We start from the raw sequence: 13,868 nt of genomic DNA, 5'->3' as shown, positions 1-13,868 counted from the left end.
AAGTCCTCACTTCACTCATGTCAGTTGGAGATTTATCATGTTGTCTTCACTGTTTTAACTTGGAATAAATATCCCTGATTTTTCATTTTCCTTAATATTTTTTTCATTTGGTCCAAGGAGAATTATAAAGTCAAATCCCCTCTGCGGTCAGAGTTTATGAGTTGAGAGCCAAACCTTGGAGGAAGACTTTGGAGGTAGTAGTAAAATGTGAGGTATAGGCTCTACTTTCCATAGGAAGTGATCAGTATTAGATATTTATATCCCAGTTTTATGTCACAGTTCCTAGGACATGTTTTATGTGAGAGTATACCTCACACATTCTTATTCATTTAATATGGATGTTCTCTCATTTGCCAGGTGGGTGGGGCTCTATCAATTGATCTCTTTTTCTCAAAAGGAATTGATACAAGAATAGAGGTTGATTTGGTGTATTCATAAAAGAATCGATACTTGAGCTAATTTACCATGTTGCTGATATAATATCCTTAATTACATGTTATATGAACAGTTTGGTTATGATATGTCATACTATAGTCAGCTTTGCTTTAAGCCTTATTACAGGTCTTTGAACTTTCTCCATTTGAATGTTTATATTTGCCACATCTTTGTTAATTTTTAAGCTTTGATTTCTTCATGCAGATTTTTACTCAATCTGTTTATTCTCCTTCTTTAACTCCAAAGGTATGAATGTAAGCTGTCTTTAAGGTATCCCATAAATCTCATGGATTTTCTTCATTCCTACTCAATTATTTGTTATTTTTTCCCATTAAGTATTTATTTTTAAAATACTATGCTCAAGTACACTGGTTCTTTCTTCTCCTTGATCAATTATACAGTAAATTCTTTCTGTTGCACTTTTCATTTCATTAATTTTTTTCATCAGCTCCAAAATTTCTGTTCTGTTCTACATTTTTTATTTCAAACTTTCATGTTTCTATTTGGTTGATTTATTGTTAAATTATTTAATTTTGTTGAATTATCTCTATGTTCTTTTGATGTTGACTGAGATTCCTTAAAACCACACAACTCCTTTAAAGGTCATTTATAGGTCTCCCTTTCTTTGACGATAGTTAATGAAAAATTAGTCTGTCTGATGTCAGTGTGCACAGTCTTTCCCTATGGAAGATGTGAGCAAGGTCCCATTGTCCTACCTCCAGTGAGGGAGCAGTATCATGGTTTGTAAGAAACCTTTTAGCTTAAGTCAGTGTTAATGAGGATTGGATTAATCCTCAGTGGTCAATATTGTGCGTGCTTACAGTAGAAGTAAGGGCTGTAGGAGTGTCTGATGGAGAAGGCTCTAATCTTTTTCACACTGATGAAATCATTCTCAAGAGGATGACTGTTGGCACTAAGTCTAGTTGGGGACATGATGATGGTGATAGTAGGGGTGGAATGGGCAAGCAACTTGAGTCTTAATCCTGAGTACTCATACAGAATTTATAGCTCTGAATTCGGGACAGTGGTGGCCTCAGGGTTCATGATACATTTTGTCTTAATAAATTATTGATAATGATGAGCAAAGTGTGAGTGCTTGTTCATCAGCTGGGACTCCAGACTCCAAAGCCTGAGTATATGCAGAGACAGTGCAGTACTAAGGGACAGACAGAGCTGGGTTGTTAGGGAAGAGGAACTTCTTAGGTCTTCTTGCTCTTATACCAAAATAACTGAGATTGGGTAACTTATAAACAATATAAGTTTGGTTTCACAACACTAAATGCTATTAAGTCCAAGATGAAGACACCAGAAGATTCAGTGGTAAAGGCCTTTTCCTCATAGATGTTACCTTTCTCAGTGTCACCAAATAGCAGACTAGGTGAAAGCTCTATTGTCACATGTCAGAAGCCAGGGAGTTCCTGTTTTGAAAGGGCAGTATGAGCTTATGAGGGGAAAATCCTCAAGATTTAATTATTTTCCTGAAAGCCAAACCTCCTAATAACATAGTAGGAGTTAAGTTTTAATATGAATTTTAGAAGGACACTTTTAGACCATAACAACAACTGTGTTGTGTACCAAACATAGGTACACACAGACATATTGTGTTGGAATTTAATGGAGATATAGCAGTTCTGGGGTGCCGGGCACATACTAAGTTGCAAATGCAACAGAGTTATTGAGGAGAGCGTGGGCATGCACAGAGAAAATGAGGATCTGGGTGCAGCATGCAGTCTAGTTTCCAATACTGGTAGTTCTAGGGTCTGAGGCATGAATATATGCACTGCAGCTATGGAGCTAGTACAGAAGGAGACTACTGTGGAAAGGCTGCAGGATAGGGTGAGTGGTATGTGTGTGTTTTAAATTGATGTTGCTTCTATTCCTGGGAGGACACAACAGTCCATTACTGACAAGTTGCAAGCTTCAATGTCTCTCTCTTCAGAGTTGTCCACAGCAGCGCAACCCCAGGGACAAAAGATTTTGGTGTCCTCTACAGAGCACATTGTTGGAGACAAAGAGGGTACCACCCTTTGGCTCATAGCAACCACAGTCTCTTGTCTCCTGTTTCTAGCCATCCTCAAACATTCAAGCATTCTAATCTATCTCAGTATTTTTTTGTGTGAATTTATTCTCCATTTCTTTTTTTTTCTTCCACTCTATTACAGCATGTAAATAAATGTTCCCTTGAGCAATTCTAAGACTGTTATGATTCCTGAATGATTATCTTTTCCCCCCTGGGGAAATGAATTCTTCTATGCTAACTTGCTAACACCATTATTTTAACTCACCAAGATTTTGTCTGATAAATTAAGTGGGGGGGAAAAAGACAGCTCCTCACAGTTTTACATCTGAAGATACATTAAGACATTTTTCTCTTCCCATCCTCACAATTTTAGGATATGATTTATTTGTTAAAAAAATTCTTAATTATTTCTCCTGAGAACCTAACAATGATTTCATTAAATTAGATGGAAAACCGTGACCTGGTCATATTGGGATGCTCATGCAATAGAATCAATAGGCAAAAGAGTTTGTTTTCCTGATTGTGGTGATTGTCTATGAATTGTTATTACTCCCATATAAGGAGGGAAGTGGACAGAATTTCTGGAAGACACGAGAGCCTTTGAGGTGTCTTATATTCTCTTTAAACCTATTGGAAAAAATTAGAAAAAAACTAAAACAGCTCAGTTTAGAGATAACTGCTGATGACATAGATATTTCAAGAATAATAGTTTGGAAACCTTTACCAGAACAGAAACCATAGTAGTTGAGATGTTTGCTAAAATTGAAGAGACTATAAAAGATATCATAGAATAAAGTCTGTTATGTTTGCCACCTGTAATAATATCAACAGTAGTTGAAACCAACATTGTAGTATGAGTTCATTTCTCTCTGGCTTTGACACTCATATATTTATAATTAGAATATCCAATATCCCCCTCACTCCATTCCTCTGTTTCCTAATATAAGACATGGTAATTGCTGTTATACTTTTTATTTATTTATTTATTCTAATTTGTTATACATGACAGCAGAATGCATTTCAATTCATAGTATACATATACAGCACAATTTTTCATTTCTCTGGTTGTACACAAAGTAGAATCACACCATTTGTATCTTTATACATGTGTTATATGAAGTTCATCTCATTTCACCATCATTCCTTTCCTCATTCATCCTCCCTTTACCTCCTTCCCCTTTGCCCTATTCAAAGTTTCTCCATTCCTCCCGTCAACCCCATTATGATTCAGCATCCACATATAAGAAAAAACTTTTGGCATTTGTTTTATTGGGATTGGCTTACTTCACTTAGCAGGATGTTCTCCAACTCCATCTGTTTACCTACAAATGCCATGATTTTATTTTCTTTTGATGTTGAGTAATGGTCCATTGTGTATATATTTTCTTTATCCATTCATATATTGAAGGGCATCTAGATTGGTTCCACAATTTTGCTACTTTGAATTATGCTGCTATAAACATTGATGTGACTTTGTCCCTGTAGTATGCTGTTTTTAAGTCCTTTGGGTATGTGCTGAGAAATGGGACAGCTGGATCAAATGGTGGTTCCATTCCAGTTTTCCAAGGAGCCTCCGTACTGCTTTCCAGATTAGTTGCACCAATTTGCAGTCCTACCAGATATTTATGAGTGTTTCTTTCCTCACACATCCTCGCCAGCACTCATTGTTGTTTGTATTCTTAATAGCTGCCATTCTGACTGGAGTAAGATGAAATCTTAGAGTAGTATTGACATGCATTTCTCTAACTGCTAGAGAGGTTGAATATTTTTTTGATATTATTTGTTGATGGATTGTATATCATCTTCTGAGAAGTGTCTGTTCAGTTTCCTAGGTTATTTATTTATTTATTTTGGTGGGTTTTTTTTTTCTTAGTTCTTCATATAGCCTAGATATTAGTGCTCTATCTGATGTGTGTGTGGTAAAAATTTGCTCCCATTCTGTAGGCTGTCTCTTCATCTCACTGATTCTTTCTTTTGCTGTGAAGAAGCTTTTCAGTTTAAATCCATCCCATTTATTCCTTTTTTATTTCTTTTTGGTGCTGGGAATTGAACTCACGGCCTTATGCATGCAAGGCAAGCACTCTACCAACCGAGCTATATCTCCAGCCCTGAATCCATCCCATTTATTGATTCTCGATTTTCTTTCTTGCGCTGTAGGAGTCTTGTTAAGAAAGTCAGAGTCTAATCTGACATGATTAAGATTTTGGCCTACTTTTTCTTCTATTAGGTGTAGGGTCTCTGTTCTAATTCCTAGTTCCTTGATCCACTTTGAGTTGAGTTTTGTGCATGGTGAGAGATAGGGGCCTATTTTAATTTTGCTGCATTTGGATTTCCACTTTTCTTTTTTTTTAATACCATGTATTAAAGAGGCTGTCTTTTCTCCAATATATGTTTTTTGTGCCTTTGTCTGATATAAGATAACTGTAATTTTGTGGATTAGTCTCTGTGACCTCTATTCTGTGCCATTGGTTTACCAGTCTATTTTGGTTTCAATATCATGCTGTTTTTTCTTATTGTTGCTCTGTAGTATAGTTTAAGGTCCAATATGCTAAGCTCGAGGCCAACATAAATCTTTTTTTAAAAATATTTATTCTTTAGTTTTAGATGGACACAATATCTTTATTTTACATTTATATGGTGCTGAGGATTGAACACAGTGCCTCGTGCATGCTAAGAGAGCACTCTACCACTGAGCCACAACCTCAGCCCCCAACATAATTCTAAATGGAGAAAAATTAAAAGCATTCTCTCTAAAAACAGGAACAAGACAGAGATACCCTCTTTCACCATTTCTATTTAATATAGGTCTTGAATCTCTAGTCAGAGCAGTTTGACAGATGAAAGAAATTAAAGGGATACAGATAGGAAAAGAAAAACTCAAACTATCACTATTTGCCAACAACATTATTCTATACCTAGAGGATCCAAAAAATTCCACCGGAAAATTTATAGAACTAATAAATGAATTCAGCAAACTAGTAGGTTATATCTATATTGTATATGGTTTATATTGTGATCTGTTAACATTGTCCTTCCCCTCAAAGGAGAGGTATTGGAACCCTTCAGGGGCACAATAAGCCTATAGGGTAAAAATGATAACAACTTGGAACTACAGTGATAAAAAGTGAAGACACATGATCAACATGAAAAGATAAAGGAAGAAAGCACCCAAACAAATCAAGATATTACATTATTAGAATCATTGGCCAGCACATCAGAAGAAATGACAGAGAAGGGGTTCATAATTAAAATGCTCTGTGAATTCAAACCAACACCCATAAATCAAAGGCATTTCTGTACATCAGTGACAAACCCTACAAAAGAGGAACTAGCAGAACTAACCCATTTATAATAGCCTCAAATAAATAAATAAATAAATAAAATTGAGAATCAGTGAAAGACATCTACAATGAAAACTACAGAACACTAAAAAATGAATTTAAAGAAGACCTTAGAAGACGGAAAGATCTACCTTGATATTGAATAGACAGAATAATATTGTCAAAATGGCCATAATACCAAAAGTACTATAGAGATTTCATGCAATTCCAATTAAAATTGAAATGACTTTCCTCCTGGAAATAGGAAAAGCAATCATAAAATTCATCTGGAAAAATAAGAGTCCCAGAATAACCAAAGGAATTCTTAGCAAGAAGAGTGAAACAGGTAATTACACGTCTAACTCAACAGTTTGATAAGCCACAGGGTACAAAGTTTCTGTGCCATTTCGACAGAAAAATTCTCAATCACCCCAGATTGATCAGATGGCATGTAAAATTCTACATATCCTCTTTATTCAGTTTTATGTGTACATCTGTTTGAAGTAAGCATACTTTTGTAATTGGTTTTACTTGAAAATTAAATTAAATATGATTAAATATATGTTCATGAACAAGCACTCTGAAAGAGCTGTATTCTTCTTCGTATAATTTTCAATATGTTCATGACTGAGAGCTACATTTATCCAAACAACTTCTAGGTTGGATTAGTTAAAAGAGGAAATTACATGAGACTTCAACATAAAACTTCTAACCCCATAATACTTACAAGTTTCTGCTGCCAATGAAATGCAGAGTAAGTTCCTTTGGATACCAGTTCAGGGACCACACTCACTTCAGTTAAGATGCTTCAGGAAGGATTTAATCATATTGTAGGTAGGTGGTCAGCTTCTGAAAATGATGACTGTGTTGGATCAAAAATATAATTTCAGCTTTGCTAGCTGCATTACAGCCGCGGGAATTCAGCAAGCACCTGCCATTGATGAAGAAATACAGCAGGCTCCCTGTATAATGAGGAGGGCAGGATTCCAGGAAACATACCAGAAGACTGCAGCCCTCAGGGTGTGTGGTAAGCAGGCCAAGCTGAGCCAGGGTTTCTCTAAGTGCTGCTCCAGCTTGTACATTGGAATCACCTGAGGAACTCTAAGGACCAGGGGCGCATTCTAACTTTTACTATTCCCTTACATAGAAATAATCATGTTTTCTGAAAGATGATATAATATCTGTGATATAATTATTGACTACCAAATGGAAGTATCATAGCAAATGTAAGAATTTAATTTGCAACTTTAATCTACCCAATGTAGATATTATCACTAATAGATGCTTAAATATGTAAAATACTTAAATGGAATGAAAAGCCATGTTTAGAAACCCTACATCTATCATGGTCTGTATGATTATAAACTTGATTGAATAAATCTGAAATAAAATTCAGGATTAAATTGTTCAGTTTGCTTGTGTAGTTTTGCATGCGTGTAGTCTCTTCCTACCAAGTAAAGCACCAGAGATGATGAGAAAAGCTGTCGGTCAGAAGTATCAAGAAAAGCTGCTTAGAGAATTTTAAAACTGACATGAACATGATTCTGGCTGTAACAAAGAGAATATTGATGTAAATGTACTTTTACACTGGCACTACCAGATCAAAGTTTGTAGATGTTTATTATCACAGAATAATATTTATGTACAGCAAAATGTTCTGGTCTCTAAACTACATTTTTCAAGGATACACATCCTCCAAAGCACTGAAATGATCACCCCAAGTAGACATAGATTGACACTATTATAAAACTAATGGCTTAGACTGTATCTGAAATGCCAAAGAAGAATGTTCCATACTTTCAGGAATACGTGGCATGATAAAAATATTAGATAGGGATAAAACAATTATTTTCCATTATAGTTTACCTCTATTGCTCTAGCTGCTATTCAGACAAGTTTCTAACATATGCAGACATAAACTAAGTATAGAATATTATTAAGTTACTAAAATCTACTTTATAAAAGTATTTTTAAAATTTTTTTTACAAATGATACTATCACACATTTTATTATAAAATGTGCCTTCTAACTAATGTGAAATACAAATATATATAATAAAAATCATTCACTGGTAAAACAATATGAATATTATTCTTAGCACCTAAATGTATTAACACTATAGGTCATGAAAATCAATGATATAGGTAAAAGTATTCTCTCTCATTTGCAGACAAATGAACTGAGGCAGAGAAAAGTACAGTAACCTTTTCAATGCAACATTCATTATCAAGGTGCAGACTTAACATATAAACCTAGGCAATCTGGCTTCTTCTCTTACCCAGAAATCCACACATCTGAGATATTCTGCACACATATGTACTCACATTTTTTTCTGAGATATTTACTATATTCCTTAAGATAACCTGACCCAATCCATTTTAACACATATCCTAAGACTGTAACCAAAAACCTATTGAAGAGCAACTATTGTTCAGCTGCTACTTTTTAATATATACTTTTATTGTGGGATTATAAAATGACTTTGATTCTGTGAAAAAGCAAACGTGATAAAAGCCTGTTGTACAAGTAGTTGTGTGCTGCTGTTAAGGTTGCTGTGCCAAGTTAGAGTTACTAATTGAGGAATTAGGTGAAAATTGAAATATTATTTCTCATGAAGAATTTATCTTGGATTGTAGAGCTTTCTTCTCTGCATCTTTTACATCTTTATTTCTCAAACTGTAAATCAATGGGTTCAGCACTGGGATGATAATGGTGTAGAACACCGAGGTAATTTTATTAGTGTTGGGAGCATACACAGAACTGGGACGGAAGTAAATGCAGAGAAGAGTCCCCTGGTAGACGACCACAGAAGTCGGGTGAGAGGCACAGGTAGAGAAGGTTTTCTTCCTCCCACCAGCAGAGTGGATCTTTAAGACTGAAAGAAGGATGAAATAGTAGGAGGTGATGATGATGATGAAGCAGATAATTTCCACTGAGCTGCTATATGTGGAGAGGAGCCACTCATTAATTGATGTGTTTGTGCAGGAGAGCTTAAGCAGGGGAGGGAGGTCATAGAAAAAGTGGTTAATGACATTTTTGTCACAGTAGTTCAGAATAAAGGCAAAGGATGTGTGAAATAGAGAGCTCAGGTTGCCTCCAATGTAGGACAAGACAATTAACCTAATACAGATGCCCCGTGACATCACAACTGTGTACAGTAAAGGGTTGCAGATGGCCACATAGCGGTCATATGCCATGGCAGCCAAGATAAAGTATTCAGTATTCAGTATCTGCAAAAGTGCAGAAGAAATAAAACTTCAGGGCACACCCATAGTAGGAAATAGATTTGTTTACTGAGAGGAAATCATGTATGTATTCTAGCTTTCTAGAAAGCACAGTCACTAAGGAATAGCAAAGGTCAACAAAGGACAGGTTTCTGAGGAAGAAATACATTACATTCACTGGTAAATAAGGTATTAGATTTAGCATGAAATACAAAGAAACTAAATGTATTAAAAGGCAGTTACTAAACACTAAATAAATCATATAGTAATTGAATTGAGTGGAAGAATCAACAATAAAACTGTGGAACTATTGAAAGCATCATAATTTTTTTCACATGTATTAATTCATGACAAGTAATGTTTGGATACCTGCAAAATTTTCTAATGATTAGCTTTTGCAGAAATATTTTAGTGAATTAAACAATGTGACACAACTTTGTTTCTTCTGTACCATGCAATATAATTTTGCAGAAAAACACACAACTATTAAAAGGTGCATATGCACACATAATGAAAATATTTAAATCCACCTTTTATTTTTCAATCTTTGAAGGGCTCCTTTCTTGTTCCACAGACTATTACTCAGAGGGTTCAGCATGAGAATCACAAGGATGTAAAATAACGAGATTATTTTGTCTTGTTCTACACAGCAGGAAGAACTTGGCTGGAAATACATGAAGAGGATATTGCCCTGGAAAACTGTAACAGCAGTTAAGTAGGAGGCACAGGTGGAGAAAAGTTTGAGCCTCCCCTCAGCACTGCAGATCTTTAAGGCTAAAGAGATGATGTAGTAATACGAGACAAGCACTTCATAAATGGTACTCAGCTCAATAAATCCCAAAATGGTGAATACATTTAACTCATTGATTTGTATCTGAGCAAGATCGTATAATAGAGAAGAAATATCAAGGAAGAAATGATTAACATCGTTAGACTGTCAATGTTTTACGCATCAAAGCATCTGCCATTTTCACCAGGTAAAACCCAGCCATGAGCAGGGGGAAGACCTACAGTCTATGTCTATTGCTGATGGTTTCATACCTACCATAGGCCATCACCACTGTCACTGGGCACTCAGAATCTGCAAGGATCCATGAGGTAAAGTACTGTAAAGTACAATCATAAAAGATAATTAACTTATTTTCATCAAATATTCCAATTGGCACCTAGCACCCAGTTGCTGCAGAATAGCAGAGGTCACAAGAAGAAAGGTGACAAAGGAAAAAATATATTGGTGTGTGAAGTTGGGAATCCACTATAATCAGCATGATTATTCCAAGATTTCCAGGAAGATTAATGAAATAAGCAAGCAGAGATATGATAAGTGTGGATAATGTTAATGCCAGTGTAAATGAACTCAGGCAAGGAGGAATCTCTCTCATCCATTTTCTTTTGTTTTGTGCAAACTTAAAAAAGACCCCTATAACGTTGTGAGTGTGTGTGTGTGTATAGCTAGCTAGCTATCTATCTATATATATATATATATATATATATATATATATATAATTAGTCTGCATATCCATGGATTGTCTGTAATGAAAGAACAATGATTCCAACTCTAATATTTTTTTTTTATCCTTAGAAAAAATATCTAGTCATGCTTCACTCTTAAAATAACATCTTATCTATTTGGAGAAAAAAAGTAGAAAAAAAACTAAAATAGCAGTTGAGAAAAGTTGAGAACTAGATATCATTAAAGAGGTATAGTACTTTCCTCATGGTTTTTATTTTTGGGACTTTGCCTTCCTTACTTCATGAAATCTAAGTATGGAATAAACACCAACTATACAAAGACTAGCCTGCAAGATAGAGAAACAAATAATTTTGTAATTTTGTGATTTGTATAAACATTCACAAAGACACAAAAACATACAATTATGACCTTTCTCAAAATCATCATTGGTTTAAAAAATTATTGTTTTAGTTCTATATGCATTGAGCATAGCACTAACCAGTAAAAATGTTATATTCTACTGTTGGTAATCAATGTTCTCTTTAGTAATTAATTAGACATAAAATAGATATTATTGATTTTTTTTTCAGGAAGCATATTATGATTCTACCACAAATTTGATTTTACCACAAAAATTGGAAAAAGGGGATGGATATTTGTGGGTTTCCCACCTTTCAGGTAACTAAGGTAAGTGGCCCTATTAAGTTGAAATCAAACATATTGTTACTTGTAATATGATACAGCAATTATCTCTCAACTTAAAAAATAAAACGAAATAACATCCTTAAATTTTTTAATGTTTCTATACAATAATCAAATGAGTTAAGGGTTGCTTATGAACCCAGATTATAACAAAATAATTAAACATTATTTTGTGAATAGTAATACATTCAGTGAACGTCTTTTGGTTTTGAGTAGAAAATATTCATTTTGAGCAATAGATTTCAAAATTTAATAAACAAAATAAGCTGGCTTAAATAATTTATTTACAAAGCTCTCATTTATTTTCCCAAAAGGTAAGGGTTGTTTTATCCTTAATTTAAAAATTTGGAAATTCAGAAACTTTTCTAAGAGAAGCAATGTCCTTCGGTGTGTGATAGGTATGTGATATGTGTGTGTGTGTGTGTGTGTGTGTGTATATATATATATATATATATATATATATATATATATATAATGTTTGTCATTACCTCTGAAGCTAATTATTCTCTAAGCTACTTCCATCAGGGTTTCCCATTATACAGAGGTAAGTATGATTAATTATATTTATGGCTCTTTATTTTCCCCTGTGAATGCATCCATGTCTTCAGTAAAGTTTGAGTTTTAACTCTTGACATTGATCATTTAATTGATCTATGTCAGTATGAAAAGTGTGAATTAAATTTATAGTGTTAAAATAATACACATACACAGAGCCACTTTTGTTATTTGAGCTGTGACTATGGCCCACTTTCATGTTTGACCTGGAGTAACTGTTGGTGTGCCATTGGTATATGTGGTCATTGCTTCTGTACTAGAAGTCAATCTAAACCTAGGTAATCCCAAACATACTGTTGGTGTATTATGCAGAAAATACCAAATAATTACCTACAAAGTCTTACTGCCAAACTTCCCACTGGGTCTGAAATAAGTTGAGATGCCTTGTCCACAGTTAATAGCCAGTAATCAGGCACTGATGAAGTCTTCCTGGCTCTAGGAAGAACCTGGGGATGAAAGGACCATTCCCAGGCTCCTATGTTGCACCTGAGACCACCAATATTACTAAGCTGGATTACGCACTGCACATAAATAAATTATTTGGTCCCATAATAAGCGCAATACTGAGATAAGACCAAGGTCCACAATTCTATGGGCTGCCAACTACTGATGTAGACTTGTGACCCAAGACAGTTTAAACAGCCATATATTATACTAGCTTAATAGAAGCCTGATCATACAAGGGCTACAAGTCTGCCCTTGGCAATGAAGCTATCTCAGAGTCTTCACCCACAAGTAGGCTAGGGGATGGGCCTCCTTAGGTTCTGCCCGGGGTTATATCTCTACATTCCAATGCTAAGTTCCAGGGCAAAGTCTTCTGTTTACGATGATGACCTACATCTAATGAAAAGGATCATGTACCAGGCTATGTTTCCTGAGTTTGAAATGACATTTGTGACAACAGTTCCTTAGCCCCCTAGGCTGAGAGTAAGCTGAGTCATATCTGAGTCTCATGGCCACAACAACATGACAGTCTCAGATGTTCACCAAGGCCTTACCAACAGCTAGTGATGATTTAAGTCAAGAGATTATATCATTGGCTTATGATTCTCTCTGGTGTTGGAAACTTGTTTTAAGCAAAGGCCTAGTGAGGCCTGTGTTGCCTGATTTGGAGAATGTTTGGAGGAAGCAGTCCCTTGGCCACCAAAGCTGTCACTAAGCTGGATCAAGCCTGAATCTCATAGTAGTAGAGATTTGCACTGTCTCAAAGAGGCAGGCAGGCGATGGCTCAGGTCCAATTCAGGCTGAATTTCAGGTAGTCCCATCTCTCCCTGATGCTGGATCCAGTCTACAGGCCCCTTCTCTGAGCTCTGGCTGTTTAAAGCCCCAAGATTATACCAGGTCCTAAGGCTCACCATGGCGGGCTTGGTACTGGACTGTGACACAAAGTCCTGTACTAGATTTCATGCACATCTCCCCAGACAGTGGAGTCTGGCTCCACCTGCCACCTGAAGATGAGGTTGGCTTTAATTCAATTATATTTTAGATTATCTATCTTAAAATTATCTCAACATATAAGAATATTGATACCAACATTGGGGACGTAAGAATCAGGGCTTTTTATTTGACAATGGCTTACTGGAATATGAGGACCAGAGTATTATGGCTAAGAGAAGTGATATCAAGCTATTAGTGAAAGAAGTATTTCTCTACAGAAAATAAACATTAAAATATTAATGTGTATATAAACACACACACACACACACACACACACACACACAGTGAGAAACAACACCACTCAACCCCAATATGAGACTCTGAATATACCAAAGCCCTCTAAGAAAACTGAAGGTTTGAGACTGACTGGCTTATCTCTAATTAGGTGACGACCTGTTTGTCTCTGGCGCCATCTACTGTGTAGAACAGGTAAGAACACAGTGCCAAAGGAAACCACTTTGCAATCCCTCCTTGCCAAGCAGAACCAATGTGAAAGAAAGAGCATTTTCCTGGTCAGACTTCTTTCTTTTTTTTAAATTTATTTATTTGTATTTTAGTTATATGTAAGATTAAGGTTCATTTTCACATAATTATAAAAACATGGATTATAATTTGCTGTAATTTAGTCTCCAGTACTTCCTCATCCCCTCTTCCCTTCCCTTCCCTCTACTAATCATTCTGATATATATATATATATATTTAATTATAAAAATTAATTAGTT

The 13,868-nt window shown here is 35.4% G+C and overlaps 1 protein-coding gene and 1 pseudogene across 1 annotated transcript; both read right to left on the bottom strand.

The window, feature by feature from the left end:
* Window positions 1-8,384: 8,384 nt before the first annotated feature.
* On the bottom strand, window positions 8,385-9,168 carry LOC107135314 (olfactory receptor 5I1-like). Its single transcript, XM_015477200.1, is given in 2 exon segments — window positions 8,385-9,002; window positions 9,004-9,168. Coding segments are annotated over 2 exon segments (783 nt in total).
* A 351-nt stretch (window positions 9,169-9,519) lies between these two features.
* On the bottom strand, window positions 9,520-10,381 carry LOC107159264 (annotated as a pseudogene).
* Window positions 10,382-13,868: the final 3,487 nt, after the last annotated feature.

Source organism: Marmota marmota, unplaced genomic scaffold (assembly GCF_001458135.2).
Source record: "Marmota marmota marmota unplaced genomic scaffold, marMar, whole genome shotgun sequence".
NCBI classification, from domain to species: domain Eukaryota; kingdom Metazoa; phylum Chordata; class Mammalia; order Rodentia; family Sciuridae; genus Marmota; species Marmota marmota.
The sequence above is the reverse complement of the archived record's forward strand: the minus strand, read 5'-3'. Positions and strand labels throughout refer to the sequence as shown.